The sequence below is a fragment of the Peromyscus maniculatus genome, chromosome 22 (genome assembly GCF_049852395.1).
Source record: "Peromyscus maniculatus bairdii isolate BWxNUB_F1_BW_parent chromosome 22, HU_Pman_BW_mat_3.1, whole genome shotgun sequence".
NCBI lineage: Eukaryota > Metazoa > Chordata > Mammalia > Rodentia > Cricetidae > Peromyscus > Peromyscus maniculatus.
In genome coordinates this window covers 6,771,956-6,793,557 of record NC_134873.1, presented here as the reverse complement: position 1 = coordinate 6,793,557, position 21,602 = coordinate 6,771,956, and the positions used below count along the sequence as shown (strand labels likewise).

At 37.4% G+C, this 21,602-nt stretch overlaps 1 protein-coding gene across 2 annotated transcripts in view; it reads left to right on the top strand.

Annotated features, from left to right (window-relative positions):
* The window catches only part of LOC102915466 (uncharacterized), a 43,276-nt gene that overhangs the window by 9,887 nt on the left and 11,787 nt on the right, over nucleotides 1–21,602 (top strand). Inside the window, exon 1 of one of the 2 annotated variants that reach the window (XM_076559029.1) lies at nucleotides 1–1,640. This exon is cut by the window's left edge and continues 9,887 nt beyond it. In XM_076559029.1, the coding sequence (XP_076415144.1) occupies nucleotides 1,599–1,640 (42 nt within the window). In that variant the 5' untranslated portion in view covers nucleotides 1–1,598. The other variant, XM_076559030.1, reaches the window with a different exon arrangement.

Here is a 21,602-nt window from a genome sequence, read left to right as displayed (position 1 = left end):
CTCTTTCTCATCTTGTTCTTCCCCATCTGGCTCTTCCTCATCTTCCATCTCGTTCCTCTTGTCCTCTCTTCTAGCCCTTCAGTCTAGTTCTTCCCCATCTCAGTTCGTTCCTCTCAAGTTCTTACCCATCTAGTTCTTCCATTCTCTTTTATCTTCTCTCCTGTGTCCTGGAAGTCCCGGTATATAAAGGGAGGGTCTGAGCTAAATTGTATAAAGCTATTACTTAACATCCACCTCTCCTAGGTGGTGTCTCCTTGTGAAATTTACCACAAATCAGGAGACTTGCATGTGGGCTGTTATCATTGTTAATCCACCTGGGACTAACAATGTGCACCCACCTGGGTGGTGTTTCCTGTAATCCTTGAAAGTGGCTAAGGGAGATAATCTGATTCCAGAGAAAGCCTTCTGTTAGTCCTTCTTAGGGAAAAGTCAACTGGAAAAACTATGAAGGCACACATGATTTTCATAACAGAATACAGCTGATATATAACAAGCCAAGTAACACCAAAAACTCCTTGGGATTTGGCTTCCTCTGGAGGAATTCCCTGATTCCTCCAGGTAGTGGCTTTGCCATAACCAGCTGACTTCTTAGGATATTCCTGTGGCCCACAGCAAAAGCCTTAGGGACCACCTTCCTCAGCCTGCTGGATGATGACAAGGGCTCATGTACTGAGAGATCAGCCTGGACTTTACCAATGTTGCTCAGCTAGTTCCATCTCACCATGACTCCCTACATTCTCCCTGTGATTCCCAGACTCTGCAACACTTTACATGTTACAACTTCTGATTTGCCTCCAATATCACAAGTATACACCAGGGCATGTAAGCTCACTGTGAAAGGGGAAAATAACCAGTGTGGAACCTGGGGTGATGGCAGGAGGAGGGTAAATGGACTTAGTAGATAGTTTTGAGCTTCTGGACCAAAAGTCAGTTATGGCAATGAACATGAGTACAGTGCAATATTTAACAAAGGCAGGGTATGTTGTGGATAGAACATTCTGCATAGAATGACCATCATTTTTTTCTAGAGATAATTTAAAAATGACTGAGCCTTCTGGAGTATGCAGAAATTGTGGCAAAGGCTTTTATTGTACTGCTGAATTCAGATCATGAAGGGGCAGTCAAGGTAACCCTTTGACATTGGGAAATGTTCTGAGTGGGCCTTTTGGAGGCCCCAATATCAAATTTGATCCAATCATTATCTGTCAGTATCAGAACCCCCAAAGTTGGATTACACAGTTGTTTATTAACTTCAGAAATTTTACATGCCCATGAGAACAGACTATAGGTACAGAGAGATACTTTATACTACAAAGAACTTCTGAATTGAATTAGTTTGTATATGTGTGCTATTTATTCAGTCTTGTGTAGATCATTTATTCTTTATGGTGATCTTTTTTTATTTTTTCTGTTGTTGATACCATTTAGAGTTAGACATTTTATTGGACTTTTGATGAATCTATAGCTCAAATCTGTACTGACATAGTAATGAAGCTTTCTGTCTACAGTCATGGAATTCTATCCTTTTATCTACTTCCTTGATTCTTTTAATCACTAATTTATCGTTTTACCTACAGGTATTTGTCACATTTCTATGTATGCCTGGCTGTTTATCCATGGTGACATATAATTCATTTGGGGTTAGTGTTTTAATTTGCTGAATTTATTTATTTTATTTCAACTGTATTGGTGTTTTGCATCCATGTATGCATGTTCTCCACGAGTGTTTGGTGTGCACAGAAGACAGAAGAGGGCATCAGATCCTCTGCAAGAAGTTGTAGGCATGATTGTGCATCACCAAGTTAGATCTGGGGATGAAACTCACATCTTCTCCAAGAGCAAAATGTGGCCTTCACTGCTGAGCCATTTCTCCACTCCTAAACTTGACAGATTATCAGAATTGTGTGTGTGTGCATGCAGATGCTAACACTGAAAATTGAGTGTTCAGAGAGTTGAGGTTTGATTAAAATTGGGTGTTTCTTCGCTGGTGATGATTCAGTAGGTATCAGATTGTCATGTAGGCAAAGATTGTCCGCTTTCATTGTAAATCTCCACAAGAGTGACCACAAATAACCACTGTGTAGAATAAATACTAGTCTGTCTTGAAATCTCTTCTCCCAATGCCATTAATCTAAACCTCTTCTATTTAGCCTCCTTCAGAAAGCAGGGCCCAAAGTGACCACATTCTTTGTCACAATACCACTGGAATGGTCTCTATGGCACTTACTGATATTCTCCACTAACTTCTCTTGAGAGGACCATCATTGTCTCTGCACCACTGCCTCCAAGCTCTTTCTAATATGCCCACTCTCCCTCCCTTAAAACATTCAACCACTTTCTTAATCCAAAGTGCCAAAGTCCACAATCTACCAACAAGCAGCATGGTCTGGCCTGTCACAGATGTACCCTGTTCCCTGCACCAGTTTCTGGCTCAGTGTGTTCTATTGCTGTGAAGAGACAGCATGACTAAGGCAAGCATTTTAAAGGAAAGCATTTCATTAGAGTTTCAGATGTTTGTTCTATTATCATCATGGTGGGGAGCATGGCAGCACCCAGGCAGCCATGGTAGCTGATATTTCTACATCCAGATCCACGTACAGCAGGAAAAGAGAAAAGCAGTGGGCCTAGCTTTGGCCCTTGAAACCTAAAAGCTCACCTCCGGTGATAGACTTACTCCACCAAGACCACACTTTATCCAACAACACCTCACCCCCTAATTCCTCCTTAGTAGCATCACTCCCTGATGTCTAAGCTTTCAGATATATAGGCTAAGGGAGGCCATTCTCATTCAACACACCACAGTACCTCTCTTTTTTATTGCATTTTTTGTACATAGGTCACCAGTTTGTGTTTCTTACATTTCTGATGTCTCTCAGTCATTAAGAACTTCTTTTGATTTTCCACAAATGGTTATTTATTTCTTTTTAGAGCAAGTTGTCAGGTAGGTGTCTTAGTTTGGTTTCTTTGCTGTGATGAGACCACATGAAAAAAATACATATTGGGGAGATAACAGTTTATCTGGCTTACACTTCCATGTCATCAAAGGTAGTCAGGACAGGAACTTGAACAGGGCAGAGACCTGGAGGAAAGAGCTGATCCAGAAGCCATGGAGGGGTGCTCCTTATTCTATTGCTCTCTATGACCTGCCAAGGCTTCTTTCATATAGAACTCGGAAGGACAGCACTTATATTGTCAGCAGTTGAGGCAAGGGTAGTTCTTTGCTCATTAGGCCATTTTGTACCAAGAACAGAAACTTCCAAATGGAAATGTCTTAGAAGCCCGATGTTCCTTTGGGATCAAATTATTTCTGCCAGGAGCAATTGTGTCTCATGTCAACAGAATTCTGTTATTTAAATGCCATCTTTTGTAGGTCTATGAAGTGTTTGAAGATTACCTGTCCATCCGACATATGTATTTGTAAATCTGGATAACCTAACTAACATAACTATAGAGAGGACAAGCATAGATGATTATAAATCTATAAGTCTTATCCACCTAAATAACCTAAGGAATAAAGCTTCATTTAAACTAGGGAAAAGTTTTATAAGCAAATGTATTAGTAAAGGACGATGACTTTAGAATTGTGACAATACACAAGATATGTATAACAGAGGTAGGAATGTATAGTGCAATATACTATATGACAATAACCTTAAATAGATATCAATACACAGAATATCCTAAAAAGAAGTAAAACATACATACAGTATGACAGATGTAAATTTATATTTGTATCAATATATAAATATTTCAATAAGAGTAGAAATATATGTACATTATAACAAATATAGTTCTGTATTTGTATTAATATACAAATTATCTTAAACAGGAATATAAAAATAGTTTACATTAGTATCCACATATAAGAATCCATAACAGTGCAAATTATCTAAGACTGCTATTTTACTAAATTTGTTTACTAGCATATACAATAATCTACCATAGTATCTTCTTCCTATCCATTCTATTCCTTCTTTCCCACTTTTTTGAGACACTTTTTCTGAAGGAGAATACTGAGTTTAATATTTTCTTCCACCCCCAACCCTATAACCACCACCTATAACCCTGAGAAATATGAAACCTTAGGGAGAAGGTGCATTGTTTTCTTAGAATTCCTTCCTGCAGTTCAGGGGGTGACAGTATCTCTTTTGGATAATGTAAGAAAGCTAAAACATAGTTAAATCTCAGTTAGACTAACTGTAGATTCCACAGCAAGTCTCAGAGTAATGGGTAAGATTGTATGAAATTTTGGCAAGAGTGTAGTATGATGATGATTACCATGGCATCATTCTGGATTGAGTAGAGTTGTTCTTGTTGGGGCCCCATCTTCCTTCTGGAGACTCAGAGATTTCTATTGGAAAAATTTATTTTTTATCAAATGAAAGTTTGGACTTAAAGATGACATGACATGTAAGAAAGGATTCTGAGAAATCAAGAGTAAGAAAAAGGACCCATTCAGTATTCTTTATGAATTTTATTCTCTTGCTTTTGGGATAATGGTTATTAATCTCTCCCAGAAGGTTACTGCAGGGTCTCTGCCAGTATTCATTATCTTTCATAGTGATGAAATTTCCTCATTAGTTAAAGGTACTCCAATTTCTGCTGGGTGCATTCCTGTCAACTGGTGAAGTCTCAATTTACCTTTTTGAATCAAATCAGGGATCTTTTCTATATGTCTTTAATTTCTTATTTCGTTTATTGGTGGTAGGAATATCCATTCCAATATAATATCTTCCCTCTGCATCAAAATACCTGTGGGGGAATGTCTGGATGGGGAATATGACAAGAATGCATTTAAGTTCTGGATCTACATGATCCACATGTGCTTCTGGAATTGTCTTTTATAGTAGAGCCAATTCCTTCTCAGCTTCAGCTGATAATTCTGTTGAACTATTTAATTCTTTGTCCCCTTCTAGAGTATTAGCCAAATTTTGTAGTCCATCTTTGGGTATTCCCACAATACCCAGTAACTTGGAAATGCTTCCTAACAAATTTTGAAAATTCTTAAGAGTCTTCAATCAATCTCTCCTTTGTTGTACCTTTTGGGGTCTATTTTTTTGTAGCTCTATCTTATATACTAAGTAATTAGTAGAAATCTCCTCTTTGTATATATTTCAGGAGCAATTTGCAGTTCCCAGTGAAGCAAAACTTTTTTTACTCCTTCAAAAATGCTTTCTAATGTGTCTAACTTTGGATTGGCTAATAGAATATCATTCATATCCTATTAATATAAATTATGGATTGTGGAAACTTTACATGAATTATCTCTACTAGTTTTTGCACAAAGTATTGGCACAAGGTAGGGCTGTTTAACATTCCCTGTTGTAGGAGTTCCATTGATATCACAGTATAATTACGTACTGTGAAGGCAAATTTTTCTCCATCATTTTCTTTTAAGGGTGTGGTAAAGAAACAGTCTTTTAAGTCAATAACTATTATATGTCATTCTTTGGGTAGCAGAGAGGGCAAGGGCATCCCAGTCTGTAGGGAGCCCATTGGCTGAATTACTTTATTAATACCTCTCAGATCTGTCAGCATTCTCCAATTATAAAACTTTTTTTTTAAATAACAAATACAGAAGAGTTCCAAGGGCTGGTAGATTCTTGAATGTTTTGAGCATTTAACTGCTCTTGAACCAGCTGTTCTAAAGCTTGTAACTTCTCTTGTCAAAGGCCATGTCCACCCCAGACAGGTTAATTAGTTAGCCATTTTAAAGGTAAGGCAGTTGGTACTTATGGGAGTTCAACAGCATTTGTGCTCTGTTTGTGTACAGATTGAATAATTGGTGACTTTTTTATAGCATGTTATGATGTTATTCCTAGAAACATGTGTTGATCTGTATTCCTTTTCTGAGAGTGTAGGAATTTTAATCTGGGTATTCCACTGTTGTAACAGATCTCGGTCCCAAGGATTTACTGCTACATTTGCTACATATGTCTTCAGCCTTCCTCTCTGTCCTTCTGGCCCTATGCATTCAACCCATCTCGAATTCTGTTTTTTCTGAGATAGGATTCCATTCCCTAGAAGTTGGACATCTACCTCTTTAAGAGGCCAATTCTAATGCAGTGGTTTTGGTATAATTATAATCACAGCTGTACCTGTGTCTACCAGGCCCTCCAGAACCAGGCCATTAATTTGAATTGTAAGCTTTGGTCTTGGTTCATTTATGAAAGTCAGCCAAAATATTTGTTTTGTTTTGTTCTTTGGAAATTGTGATTCATTTATCAGAGGTGTTTTATCATGCATTGCAGCATTGATTTTTACATTAGGCATTGGTGTATTCAGTTGTCCTGGAGAGGAGTTTCTTGCACAGTGGCTGGAAAGGTTTGTAGCATGTTTGATTTGGGGGCCTGGAAGAGGACCTCCAGGTTGTTTTGTGTTTACCCACCAACACCACTGCTCCCCAGGGTTTTCTTGAGTGTGAGCAGCAGGAAATAGTAGATATGTTTTATATTGTGGAGAATATTGTGGATATAAATAGAAAATAAAGGATAGCCTCAAGACAGCCTGGAACCTTTTCCAATGGGCCCTGACTGTCTCTGCCCCAGGGTATTTATAGAGATGCCAAGGGGGTGGAGTAATAGGCCTCCCCTCACACACACAGCCAAGTGCAGACCATCTCAAACGCCTGCACTGAGGCCTGTGGTCCTAATCATCCTCTATGCGGACATGCTGGGTAAAGCCACAAGGAACCCAAAAATGGGCTCCCACAGGTCCCCCTTTTTGAATATATAATAAATAACTAATTATTAATGACTTACAGCAATCTCCAAGCTGTTACATCTCCCAGTATTTAGTAGAGGATGATAAAGAAGGCATTTCTCTTTTGAATTAAGTCCAAGTTGACTACAGCAGTCTTAGCTGCCTCAAGCCCTTTCTAAACCAAAACTCTTAAGGCAACTACAAACTTAAAGAATCTCTTAGCTTCATCATTGCCATTAACAGGTTAACATAAATAATGCTATACATTGTCACAATCTCCCAATCTTACAACACAAAGCAAACTCTTAACAGAATCATTTGAATTAGCATATATGGTGCTATATATAGTTAGTAATTTTTTCAGTCTTACAAATTTAACTCTTAATCATTTGAATTTTCTTGCTAACAGAACATAGGAAAAACTTCAGTGTATTCACATCAAACTTAAGTATTTTCTTAACTCCACAAAACCAGTGTGCATTAATATCAATAGATTAAACATAATTTCTGCAAACATACATTCAACCTTAATTCACTCATAACTCCTTCTTTTCTTATATTTTTTAAACAAAATCTCAAACCTAGTTAGAGGAATTCAAACTTACACAATTTATATAAACCCATATTGAAATGAAGTATTCCCAATCTAACCATTAACACTTTGAAAACTTTTAGCAAAACATCCAAAAGCAGTTTCATAAAACTCTTTATACTTTAATAATAGTCTTAGTATACCTCACTTGCATTTCTTACTAACAAAACATGACATTAATCCATTCAAACAATTTTTTTATTTAAGTAGACTAAGGAATATTAACTCTCTCTTTTCTTTATAATTTTTTATGCAAAATCACAAGCTTAGTTAGAAAACCCAAACTTTTCCATTTATAACACAAAACCAGTTCCATTAGTCATTCCATTTTTACATAAACAGTTCCACAAAACAATTGCATTTTGAACACAGAACAATACATGGATCACCAGCATATATGCATACACAAAACTGCATATTGAGTCAAGATAGAAACAATAAATTTCTTCATTTAAACAGTTCCATTTTTAACCCAATTCCAGAAAAGAGTTCTTAGGTCATTGCTATAAGTAAACTCAAAATTGTCCCATTGCTATGAAATCTCTGTTGTTCATTTCATCTCTTAAGTGCCAAAATTCAAATGATAAATACTGGTACTAGCCTTCCAAATATGAAGAAATCCATAACTAAAATCATTTTGTAGTTTTATCTCATTTTAAGTTCCAAAAGTTCAAACAAGAAATAAATTCTAGTATCAGGCTTTCACTTCCAAATATGAAGAGACATTTATGAGCAAAACTTTTTGCAGTTACCAATTTTAGTTCAAACAAGCGTCTCTACAAATTTTGCTCTCACAGACAGAGACCTTTTTAGGTAAAGTAGTATTCTAAACTGCACCGTTTTTGATGTTAGCTCAGGTTTTTCTGTGTTGCATTGATATTTCACAGATCTCAGCTCCAGATGCCTTGTGCTGGTTCTGGCGTCCACCATTCTTAGCTTCTTAGCGGCTTCTGGAGCTTTTGAAACCATTGAGACTGCCTACTTTGCAGTCTACTAGACACTACCTTCTGTGTCTCAGGTTCTTTTATCATATACATTAAGCATAGATACACACTCAATATTTACACTTTTACAAAGTCACATATAACATGTGCTTAAGAATAAACTCACACTCAACATTTATACATTTTTACAAACTCACATAGAACATATTAACATCTACTTATTTATACTCTTTAAGGAAAGTATAGAACTACTTTAGCAAATACATTTCTTATTACTTCTTATATACTTCTTATATTCATTCCATCTTCTTATTTAAACTTACATTTACAAGTGGTATCTTACAAGTTTATTACTACATGTCTTAAAACTACCTTAGATATTCTTGCAAGCTTATATTCTTAAAGGAACTCTATAGATCTATTTTACAAACTTATATAGGGCTACCATTAGCATATATCTAATTTAGCAAACACCCAAAGATTTCTTAACACAGAGATCTAACAAGAGATTAATTTCTACAAACTCACATATCTTATTTTCATCTTTTTCTACTTCTTACTTTTAATTATTATCACTATCTCTATTAGAAAGATTCTCTTAACTAGACAGGAAGTATGTACATCATTTCTAAAGTTTAGAGTTTATAGTCAGTTTTGCTATACAACACTGGGATTCAGTGAGTGTTGTCATTATAGAGTTGTGATACTTGTTAGGGGACTGTAACATTCTTGGGAAGAAGCCACACCCCAAAGTTGCCAGTTCTCTCAGCCATTCCTGAACCGGCAGAGATGCACTGTCAGTGGTAAATGTTCTTTAACTAGAGGCTGTCCCTTCACCCAAATTCATAATAGCTCCCCTAAGTGCTTCAATTCAGACAAACGTTTCTTTTACAGCAGTACTTTTGGTTTGTTCTACAGAAAAATTTCACATCACGCTGTGGGTGAAATTACCATATTTGGCTGCTGTAACACTCTTTGCCAAAGACTGCACAGCTATTAGGTTATATAAAGTATTTTTCTAAAGGAGCTAAAAAAGCCAAAATCGGCACAGCTCAGAACTCTATTTCCTCACTGTTTGCATTAACCAGTGGCAAAACCTCAGAAACACAAATCGAGTCACTTTCATTCTGGTTCCTTTATAGGAACGTCATTGGAGCTGACCCTTCCTTAGTTCCGCGTTCCTTACCAGACGCTCTGCTCCGGTAACCACCGAGCTTCATTCTCCTCTTGTGAAAAAACACAAACATGTCCTGACCACATATTGAAACAGGATCAGGACCCTTCCATAATCCCGAGCAGGGATATTTCCATTTCACTTGAGCAGAAGTCGCTTGGATGCCAAAATCTAAATGCGGCAGGCTGTTCTTAGACATACATATTCAAAAAGTTCAGAACAAAAAGAGCATGATTTAATGCATTATGTGGAGATTGAGGGTAAACTTCTTCCTTTTTTATTTTTATATTTAGAAGTTGTACTTTAACACTGCTATGAGCCCTTTCCACAACACCTTGTCCCTGAGGAATATAAGGAATACCTTTTTTATGTACGATTTTCTATTGAGTACAAAATTGTTGACATGCGGCCTGGAGAGATAGCTCAGGGGTTAAGAGTGCTGACTCTTCTTCCAGAGGAACCGAGTTCAATTCCCAGCACCCACAGGGCAGCTTAGACCTGTCTTTAACTCCAGTTTCATGGGACCCCTGACACCCATGGCAAAAACACCAATGCACACAAAAATAAAATAAAATATAAAAAAAAATGTTGAAATGCCTTATTACTATATCCAGAACCATTATCAGTTTTAATAATTTTTTCATATACCCATATATGAAGAATACTTCAAGCAGTGAATAATTACATGTTTTGTAGTGAATAATTACATGTTTTGTAGCTTCCCCAGGTTGTGCACTAGCCATTAGAAATCCTGAATAAGTGTCAATGGTCACATGTACATATCTTAATTTGCCAAATTCTGCAATATGAGTAACATCCATTTGCCATAGATGATTGGTAAGAAGACCTCGAGGGTTTACCCCTAAGTGAGGGACAGGAAAATGTTTTGGACATACCCCACATCATTTAACTATTTGATGAGCAGCTTCTTTGGTAAGATTGAATTGCTTTCTTAAGCTTTTGCTATTTTAATGAAGAGCATGTGACTGTTGAGTCATTTCCACTTGGGATAATGCTCAGCCATTGCATTACCCTCAGCTAAAGGACCAGGAATACTGGAGTGAGCTCTAATATGGCCCACAAAGCATGGCAGCTTTCTTTTGTGAATAGTGTCTTGAATTTGTTGAAACATTTTGACTTGCTTGTTGTTAGTTCCAATATTTCCAAAACTGTTACTATTCAAAGGACTCAAGAATAGATGGTCTTTCATGAAACATTTTCTTCATTAGCTTACTTTGAGAAAAAGCATTTTCAGGATTTAGTATTTTCACTTCATTAGCTTTAACTCCTGATATTAGCAGCTGTGATATTTAGCATTGATTTCTTATAAGGAACTTTCAGGTGAAGCAACTCTTTTGTAAGACAGCTAGATTTTCTGAAGTTTGTTCCCATCTATAAAGCAGTCATTTCTTTTTGAATGCCTGTTCCCTTGTCTCCTTATTAGATTTGCAAAGGAATTACTCATTGCAGGCAGTTTGTTCAAAAGCCAAAGAACTTTTTAATTTGAACATAAGTTTCTTCATATCTAAGACAACATTCAGTGTATAAACTGCTTTACCTTGTTTTAAGGATTTTAAAGTGGCTTGTTTGCTCTTAAAAGTAGCTTTTTGTCATCCAACTCCCATAAAAAATTTGCACAGCTATTAGGGTTAATAAGGCATTTTACTAATGGAGCCCCAAACTTCGAAGCACCTAGTTCCATATCCTTTCAATTTTTTATTGGAACTGACAAACTCTTAGACGATTTTCCTCCTCCTTATTCTTTTAAAAGCTGTATTTTAAGTTTACCATGAATGTATTTTTAAGCAGACAAAAATGTTTCAGAGCAATGTTGCTGTCTTCTTCGGAAAATCTACCTTTCCAGAATTCATTTCCCTTATTGCAAGCTAGCTTTTTTACTTCATTTCCCATAGTTCTTTCGGGTCTGAGAGTCAACTGGATCTCTTTTACCAGACTTGCTTACAGATTCTTGCCTGGGAGGTTTGAACAAAGTTTTTTGCTTTTCAACAGGAGAATGTGAACAAGCATTTTACATTTTCAACTATGGGACATTGGGAGGTTTCTGGTCTTTCCAAGCTGGCCAATAGGTGTCTCTCCTTCATTTGACACTGGCCCCAAATCAGAACCGCACCTGCCTCATTAGGAGGCATTGAGGCTGGCATTTCTGATCACAACTTTCCTAGGGCCTTATGTTTGCCTTAGCCAGTCAGTGAAAAAAAAAAAACAAAAACATTTACAACAGAACTTTTGAATAGCTCCTTCAGAGACATTTTCTCCCACTGATAGATCTTTATCATATTTTGCTTGTTTCTGTCCCCCCTGTAGATGTAACCAGTTATCTTATTAAATAAGAAACACAGAACCAATGAATGTAAAGAAGAAAGCCAAGACATCAAACCTAGTAGCCTTACCTGCCTGCTGCAGCTAGCCTCTTCATCCAAGAGACCTCTCCCTAGAAGACCTACTTCCTGTGTGTTTGTCTTTGTATAGTCTTTCTCTTCTGCCTTCTCGTTGGTTGTAAACCCAACCACATGACTGCCTCGTCACTGCCTGTCTGCATAGACTTCCAGGTCTTCTATGGTTGGTATTGAGATTAAAGGCATTTGTCTCCAATGCTGGCTGTATCCTTGAACGCACAGAGATCTACCTAGCTCTGCCTAACAAGTGCTGGGATTAAAGGCATGCACCACCAATGCCCAGCTTTGCTATGGGTCTAATAGCTCTAACCCCCGGGCAACTTTATTTATTAACATACAATTAAAATCATATTTCAGTACAAATAGAATATCATCACATTTCTCCTTTTCTATTTTAATAAAAAGAAAAATGGAAAAAGGTTATAACTAACATAAGTAAAACTATATACAAAAGTATAATAACTATATACAATATATACAAATAATAAATACCTAAACAATGTCTAGTCAATTTGTATTTGACTAATTCAGAGAAAATAATTCCATTATCTATCCTATTTTGGTAAGTCCAAAATGTACCTAATTCACTTTCTATCCTAACTAGTCTTCAACTATAACTAACTAATCTTCAACTCCCTCAGAGATCCAAGATGGAAAATGATATTACCTAACAAAAATAAAAACAGCAAGTGCATGCAAGCAACTTTCAAAAAATTCGTGAGTTGACAGAAACAGCCAGCCTTCTGGACAGTCACCCAAGGTTTCTCCACAGTGTTGGGTCAGCATCTTCAGCCTATAGGCTTAGCATATCTGACAGACTCATTTGTGAAGTAGGATGTACACAAGGTCAATAGTTCGACCTCACATTGGGTGAGAGCAGTCCATGTACCAGAAACACCCAAATTCTACTAGTGTCCTGTCATGATTCAGGATTTTAAATTCTGGAAATTGTTGATGTTTTTTGAATTTAGCTGTCCATTCTTCTTGGCTGTGTATATGTGGCTTCATCTCAGCATCCCATTCTTCTTCACATCCCTCTATTAAATGCCAGTCTACTATTGAGAGGTCTGAGCTTAGTTACTCTTCAAGAATTACTTTCAGCTGCTGTTCCATTGCATAACAGAAGCCATCAGCCCACTGCCTGTTCAGCTGCCTTCAAAGAAATGGGCACTGTACCTTTTCTGGATTGCAAAGGCCACTTCAGGTATGGTGCCATATTGTCCTGGCCTCAGAAGATGCCTTTTGATAAAGCTATAACCACACTTGTTTTGGCAAGAATCGGTAGTCCTTTGTTTCATTTCCTGTCTGTCCATTTTGTCCTGTTTTTTCGAGGATACTATGTTGTCCAGTGGCTAACTTTTGTCACATTGAAAGTTAACTCCATATGCAGTTTCTGCAATGCCCATATTTTCTCTGAAGTAGATTGGTACTGCCAGGAGCCAACATGTCTCATAGTCATAACAACAAAAAATTTTTTCTAAGTTATTAAAACATATTAAATGCCATATTGTAGATCTCTGAAGGGTTTGAAGATGACCTGTCTATCTAAAATATATCTCCTCAATTTTTAAAACATACCTAATATGACTACAATTTCTATTATAATGTCTAACTACTAACTTTCATTAATTTATATCCTAATAGTTTGTAATAATAACATTTAAGGATCAGAAAATTGCATTACATTGTTAAATGAATGGCATGAGTACAAAAGAAATATACATATAGCATTTTCTAATAATATTAATTTCAAATATATAATTTGCATACAATATAAAACAATCCAATCCAATGTCAAGTATTTAAAACTAGTAATTGTCATTTTCTTTTCTTTTCTTTTCTTTTCTTTTCCTTTCTTTTCTTTTCTTTTTTCTTTTAACAAGAACCTTAAATCTAATCTCCTTTGGTTAGCCTTTTTCCTAACCTCTCAGGAGAACTCGGCTAGGTCTACCTCCAGCAACCAGGGTCCATGAACCAAAGAGTTGTCCTATCTGGATCTCAGGTCTTCAGTGTCCTCTCTCATCACCGCCTTGTAGGCATGACAATTACCTAAGCCTCAATGGGGGTTGGAGCTTCCAGATCAAAGCTGGAATGGCTACCCACTACAATAATCTAATTTTAGTGATTGAATTTTTGATATAACTCCCCAGTGGCCTCCCAGGAGATTTGAAAACATACAATTATGGTTTCATTTTTTGGCCATCATATTATCTAGAATGAAGGAGCCCGTTTTTGGATACCTCGTGGCTTTACCCAGCATGTCCACATTAAGGATGATTAGGACCACAGGCCTGAGTGCAGGTTTCTGAGATGGTCTGCACTTGGCTGTGCTGGGGGAGGAGATCTTTTGCTCCTCCCCTTGGTGTCTCTATAAAAACCCTAGTGCAGAAACAGTCAGGGCCCATTGGAAAAGGTTCCAGGCCCTCTTGAAGCTCTCCTTTATTTTCTGTCTGTTTATCTCCACAATAAACCCTTCTATCTAATATTTCCTTCTGCTCACACTCAAGAAAACTCTGGGGAGCTGTGGAGTTGGTGGGTAAACGCTCCACACAAGAAGAAATATTTTAAAAACTTTCTTGATTTCAATTTACTCCTGTTTTTAAAAATGTGTCCATGTTTGTTCATGTTGTTTGTTATCACTCATTTTTTGTTATTTTGTACAAAAATGTAAATTTCAAAAAACCATTTGATAATAAAACACTATAAGATTTCTTTTTCTAAAGGATCTATTTATTAGATATAATTTCTTATTTTCCTAGTGAGTTATTGGATAGATGCATAATTTCATCAAGCAACCAACTATTCACTATACCTGATTTTAAGCCAACTTTTTTTAGTTAATTGTTTGAGGCTTAAGTTGAGAACATATATAGAAGGGCAAAACTTGTTTTTAAAATAAATCTTATTTGTACTCAGTATGACTACAAGTTAGCTTTGAGCACTTTAAAGGATTTCATCCTCATATGGTGATTGGTCATTAATTTACATGTCTTAATTATCTTTAACAGTTTACAACAAGTTTGTAGCTTTCATAAGATTAAGGTTTCATAATTTTAGACATAGATCTCTAAGTTAACTCTTCTTAGTTTGAATATAACTTTGTAACCTTAGGAATTTATCTTTGTATATAAATCCATTCTAATCTAAAATAATTGGGAGATTTGCTGTTGCTTCTCAAGTTTGAAAGAAGATGTAATAATGAACAGAGGACACATTAGCACTAATGAATGTCAGAGTTGCCGCCCTTTTCCAGTAACAGTCAGAGCTGCTCCTGGCTTTCCTCCTATGCAGGTTTCTCCTGCTAGTGTTTTCATGAGATGGAGGTGCCACTGGTTCAGTATTACTGTCATGCTTCAATAAGGTTTATTTATTTATTTATTATTTTATAGCAAGGAAACTGAGGGGAAGCAGCACATTGAACCTTTTTCCCACTTTTTGTCTCCTTTCCATTCCTGTTCCCAAACAACGAAGGTTTCATCCATTCCAACTTTCTGTTAAGTAGACTTCAGACTCAAGTAACTCATTCCAAATGTTTCCTCCTACTATATCCTTTCTACACTCAGAATCCTTCTGCAACTTTCTTTTTCTTTCACACTAGTCCTCTCTCATTTTTTAAAGTAGCTATATGTATTAATTTTGTGACTTGATAATTCCACAAATGTATGCTTATATGGAACCATTATATTGCCTTTCTATATATAAAACTTGTAAAATATTTTACATATTAACTATAGTTTTGCCTCCATGCCCTCCTCCCATTACCTCCCCCTACTCCCAATATTCCCCTTTTCCCATCCACTTCTCTCTGTTTTAATTCAGAAAGGGACAAGACACCCATGGTCTTAAACAAACAATAGGAGATCAACTTGAGGCAGGTCTGAGCTCCTTCCATGGAATAACGCTCTTTCAGGTAATTCAACAAGAGGAACAGGTTCCCAAAGCTATCTAAGCACCAGAGACAGGTCCTGATCTCATTGCTAGGAGCCTTACAAATAGACCAAACTACACAGCTATCATACACTTGCAGAGGGCCTAGGTTGGTCCCATAAAGGCTCGCTAATTGTTGGTCCAGAGTTTATAAGCTCCTACCAGCTCAGGTCAGCAGTCTCTGTAGGTTTCTTCAACATGACCTTGATCCCCCCCAAACCCAGGCTCATACAATCCCTCCTCCCTTTCTTCAGGAAAATTCCTGGCACTTGTTCTAGTGCTTGCCTGTGGATCTCTGCATCTCTTCCATCAGTTATTGCATAAAGGCTCTCTGATGACAATTAGGGTCATCACCAATCTGATCACAGTAGATGACCAGTTCAGGTACCCTCTATACTATTGCTAAAGGTCTTAGCTGATGTCATCCTTGTGCATTATTGGGAAAGTTCATGACCATGTGGATCAAACACCTCAACATAAATCCTGTAACATCCAACTTGATAGAAGAAAAAGTAGGAAGTTGCCTTGAATGCATTGGCACAGGAGGTTACTACCTGATTACAACACCAGTCACACAGACACTGGGATCAACAGTTAATAAATGGTGCTCCCTGAAAGTCAAAAGCTTCTGTAAAGTAAAGGACACTGTCAGTGAGATAAAACAGCATCTTACAGAATGGAAAAAGATCTTCACCAACTCCACATCTGAAAGAGGGCTGATCTCCAAAATATGTAAAGAACTCAAGAAACTAGACATGAAAATACCTTTTCATGCTCAGAATGTGTATTTTGGTTTCTTTACTGCCCCCATTTTCATTCATGGTACACTATAAAAGGATCATTAAAGTTGCCAGTCTCTATATGGGCTATACTGAGGTTAAAAGTTTTATTTTGATACTAAAAGAGTCCCAATACAAAAACATTTTTAAGGCAAAACTTAACAGGGATGGAACATATATTCCTACTCTTATGAAAGTTACTCTCTTACCTGTTAGGGATGATTACGAAATGCCAGTTAATGGTCAGTCACCTTTAATCCAATTGAAATGTAAAGTCTTAGTCTTATGAAAGCTCCTAACTTATTGTAACTTTTAGAGATAATTAAGAAATATAAGTTAATGGTTAGTCACCTTTTAAATGATAAAATTCTTAAATATTCTCAGAACTGTACTTATAGTCATTCTATGCACTAATATAATTAATTATAAGAATAAGCCTTATTTAGCTCCATGTATATATTTTCAAAGTTAATCCTAAAACAAGTGACTAGAAGCAAGCAAAATTTGTCTACTCAGACATACCTAATAGACAAGTGGTTCTCAAATGCCTCAGAGATCTGCAGAATATGGCATTTAAAATATTTAAGCTCTTGAGGCCAGCCTGGTCTACAGAGTGAGTTCTAGGACAGGCACAAAAACTACACAGAGAAACCCTGTCTTGAAAAACTAAAGAAAAAAAAAAAGTTTAAGCTCCTTACTACAGATAGAGTTGCCCCAACATAAAAGGAACCATTAAGCTATCTGAAGAATATAGATAGCACAGGTCAACTCTGTCTGGATTGTGGTACCACTAACTGCTAATGGACATATCTTTCCCACCTGCCTATTCCAAAATAACCGCTCAGATGCTTATATTAATGATAAACATTTGGCTTATGGCTAGGACATATTATTAGCTAGCTCTTACATTTAAATTAACCCATTTCTATCCATTGATGTATATTTGCAGATTCTGCCCTGACTCCACCCTTTCTCATCCAGTACTTAGCATGAATGGAATGCTCTGATTGGTTGATAAATAAAACTGTTTGGCCTATGGCAAGGTAGCTTAGAGGCAGGCAGGAAATCCAGGAAAAAGACAGGAGGAAGAAAGGCAGAGGCAGAGGAGCCATCCTGCTGTCCAGGGAACATCATGTAATGGCACACAGGAAAAGCCATGGAACAGTGGTGACATATAGATTAATAGAAATGGGATGAGTTCAGTTATAAGAGCTAGATAACAAGAAAATTGAGTCATCAGTCATGGCCATACAGTTCATAATTAATATGAGCCTCTGAGTAATTATTTTATAAGTGGCTGTGTGACCGCAGGCTAGGCAGGACTGGAGAAATCTTCTGACTACACTGCAGACAATGGTAACTAGTATAGGTAAAGGGTCACTCCCATTTTATTTGATACATAGATCATTTACATTATATTTCCAGTTATCATGAATCCTTCTCAGATCTCTGAGGATATTGACTAGCTAGCTTTATCAGCAGCAAGCACCCAGCTGCTTTCCCAAGGCTTCAGCTACCTTCTCAGTTCTCTTCATATGTAAAAATATGCTCACAGGCCTCACTTTCCTGGAGCTACTTATGAGTCTAGTCACCATTTACCCTGTTATCAGACTCCAAAGGAGAGAAACTCATAAAACCTATGTCAGTGTAATTTCTGCTATTTTTTTTTTAAAGGATAATTGCGTTACAGTGACCTCTGTCTCATTGTGAATGTTTGGATGGAAAAAGGTGTAACATTAAAAGCTTAAGTTTTGAAGATCTTTGAAATGTTTTAAGAAGGGGTTTTGAATTGTGTAAATGCAAGTTTATGTAAGGTGTGAAGATGTCAATGTTTAAATTATGATAAGATATTGATGTAAGGGATATAAAAAGAATGAATAATGCTTCAAATTTCTGTCTCTCACCATGCTACATTTTTGTTAAGACTTCCAAGCTCAAAGTCTTATTAGTCAATGCAGTTCTGATAAGCTATTAATCTAGCCCTGGGAAAGCTTTGCTTCTGTTGTTAGAGTCACAAGCTTGAGATTTTAAATTCCATTTGGTTGTTTTTGAGGTACAGACATAAAAGTTCTTCTTATTGAGCTAAAACACCAGAATAATCTACATACATCCAGACTTCTGGATAGAGAGAAGAGACCCCTCTTTTTGTCATATATAAAATCAAGATCAAGTGAGCTATTGCTCTTCTGCTCCACAGAATGTTCCTGTGCTCTCTGAGATCACCTTAAAGAGTATTCATGCTTTTAACCCTGAATCATTTTGGATCCCCAAGCTTTTGACATGACATCAGGGCATGAGTTTACTGTGCTTCCTACAATGTGCATATTAATACATATTACAGATAGTAGTAATGCTAGCATATCTAAAACTTGTGCCTCTTTATATAAATTTTAAGACGTCTTTTAAGCTTCAGGTCATTTACTTCCATCCACCCCTCACATGTCAAATGGACTCCAAACATATACTCTTGTCAATCAATGGCCTGCTTCCCCACCTGACTATTCCTGAAGGTGGAATCTTCCCCTTTCTCTGGTCTTGGGACTCCCCTCCCAGAGTAACAAGGACTGTGGACCTAAAGGTTTCAAATGGACACCTAAGAAACAAATTTCCCCCTAACCTCCTCAGCTTTATCTTCTGTTGCTAATATGTGTCTCTTTCAGCAGATTTCTAAGGAATCAAATGCTGCAGGCTGCTCTAACTGCTGCCTGATTTTCTATCAACAAAAGGCTGGGATGTTAAGTTTCAAGCTTGTGACAAATAGCTGAGGTGACTGTTTATCATTGTAAATCTGGATTTGGTCACCAGTTTCTCCCAGAATCCCTCAGTCTGTATCTGTTTCAGGGTATGGTTGGCATACTGAACCCCCTACCCTGAACTCCCCTGCCAAGAGGCTGGGCTATCCTCCCCCCAGAGGCTCTTCCATATGTAATTTAGACATTTTGGTCACCTGTCTCTTTTGTATGTTTGGCCTCCTGACTGTTCCACCTGGTTCCCATATCTTCCCTTCCCTCCCACTCTCTCCACATGACTCAGCTCAGTCTGGTCTTAAACACTCTAGACTCCCTCAGATATCCCTGCCTCAGACTATGCTCTCCCACACAACTGCAATAAACTTTCTCCTCCACCAAACTTAGGAGCACTCATGTTCTTTTCTTTTTATTCTTTTTCTCATTCAGGCACACCCAATGATATAGTTCAAAATCATGAAATTTGCTCCATTAGTTCATATACCATGAATTTAAGCATTCATTTAAGCATTAACTAAAGGATCAGCAGAAGATTTCTTAGTTTCAGTCAGATCCTGTGAAAGGAGAAGTCCCAAAGATCCATGGCTGGCATGGAAGTCTAATGGTGTAGAAAACCATTTGGTCTTTGGGGCCAAGATGTGTCCAGGAGAAAATTCTCATTCTCCCTTTTATAAAACCTCTTTGCCCAGGACTTTATTGCCAGAGTCCATCTCTGTCAAGGTTCCAGTCCAAAAGTGGAGGTGTGGAGTTGGTGAGGGAAGCAAACTGACAGGATCTGAGGCTGAATCGTAACAGCTGCTGTTTATTTCATTAGTAACTGTGCAGAATTACTAGAAGTCATGCAAAGTGGAGCAGACCTTTAATCTAGCACTCTACAGCAGATGCAAACGTTTCTTTTTGATTCTTAGGCCAGTCTGGTCAGCAGATCAAGTTCCTGTCCAGTCAGGGCTGCAGAGTGAGACCCTCATAAAGAAAAAGAAACAATAGAAGCGTGATGTAAAAATAAGTATACTTAATTTGCTTTACTTATTTTCACTAAAGATGCAGAAGTAAGAGAAAACAATCTGTAGACTGTAATACAAATATTAAAAGGTCATATTACTAAAAACAAAGAGGGAGCTAATTATTGGGGTGACTGCTGAAAGATCAGAGAAACAGAACAAGCCACATCCTACCTCACCTTGCCAATTCTTCTGCTGATCTTGTTTCCTAAGAATGAAAGCTTCTGAGTTCTCATGCAAATGGATCTCAGCTGATCTGCTGCTGAAAGCTAAAAGCTTAAAGAAGACTCTAGTTCCTGGTCTTCATGCCTTATATACCTTTGTGCTTCGTGCCACCACTTCCTTGGATTAAAGTCATGGCTCTTTCCAGTGTGGCTTTGAACTCACAGAGATCTAGATGGACCTCTGCCTCTGGAATGCTAGGTTCAAAGGGGTGTGTGGTATCATTTTCTGGTCTCTATGTCTATCTAGTGGCTGTTCTGTTTTCTGACCCCAGATAAGTTTATTAGGATGCACAATATATTGGGGGACACAATATCACCACAGTAGAATCCTATGTCAAATGGGCAATAATATATATATATATATTATGTAAGTATATAAAAAATATATATTTATTATTATTTAAATAAATATATAAATTATATATGAATTAGTCATTAGAGTATTGAGGCTTTCTAGTAAATATACATATAGGGAAAAAGCTTACTCTGATTTCATAGGGTTTACTTCTCTAAATCCTGTATTTATATTGATGGGCCTTTTCTACAGAATAACTGTTCAAGAGTGTGCATATTAGTGTATCGTTGTTTTTTTAATCATATATATATATATATTTACAAAAGAAATCATAGCACGTTTTCTACAGCGCACCTGACGTATTGTTAGTTCAGAAAGTGGCAGGTTTCCTTTGTCCTTTCTCAGTTCATAGCAAAACCTAATTCCCTAGAAATGAGTCCTCCTGAGGAAAGGAATAGTTCAGGGAAGACTTTGCAGTCCAGCCCCAAGTTCTGCATGAATGTCAATCTCTGCACATCTGGGGCTGTTCTGTGCCTGGGGTGAAAGCCAGGGCTGCCAATCATTGGGCTCCCTCACTTCACAGCACTGTCCTTAAGGGAGCTGTTTAGATAACTCAGACCTCAGTAGCCAGTCATGACCTCTAGATGCACTGCCAATCAGAATGTGGAGGGCACTTCCGGTCCGCCCTGCAGCATCCTCTGTGGCTCAGTGGTTAAAGGTGGATCTCCTGTTCTGTGTGCTGGGCTGTGACTGGTGGCTGGGATCCATGAGGAGAGCATGTGAGCACGGAATCCGCCATG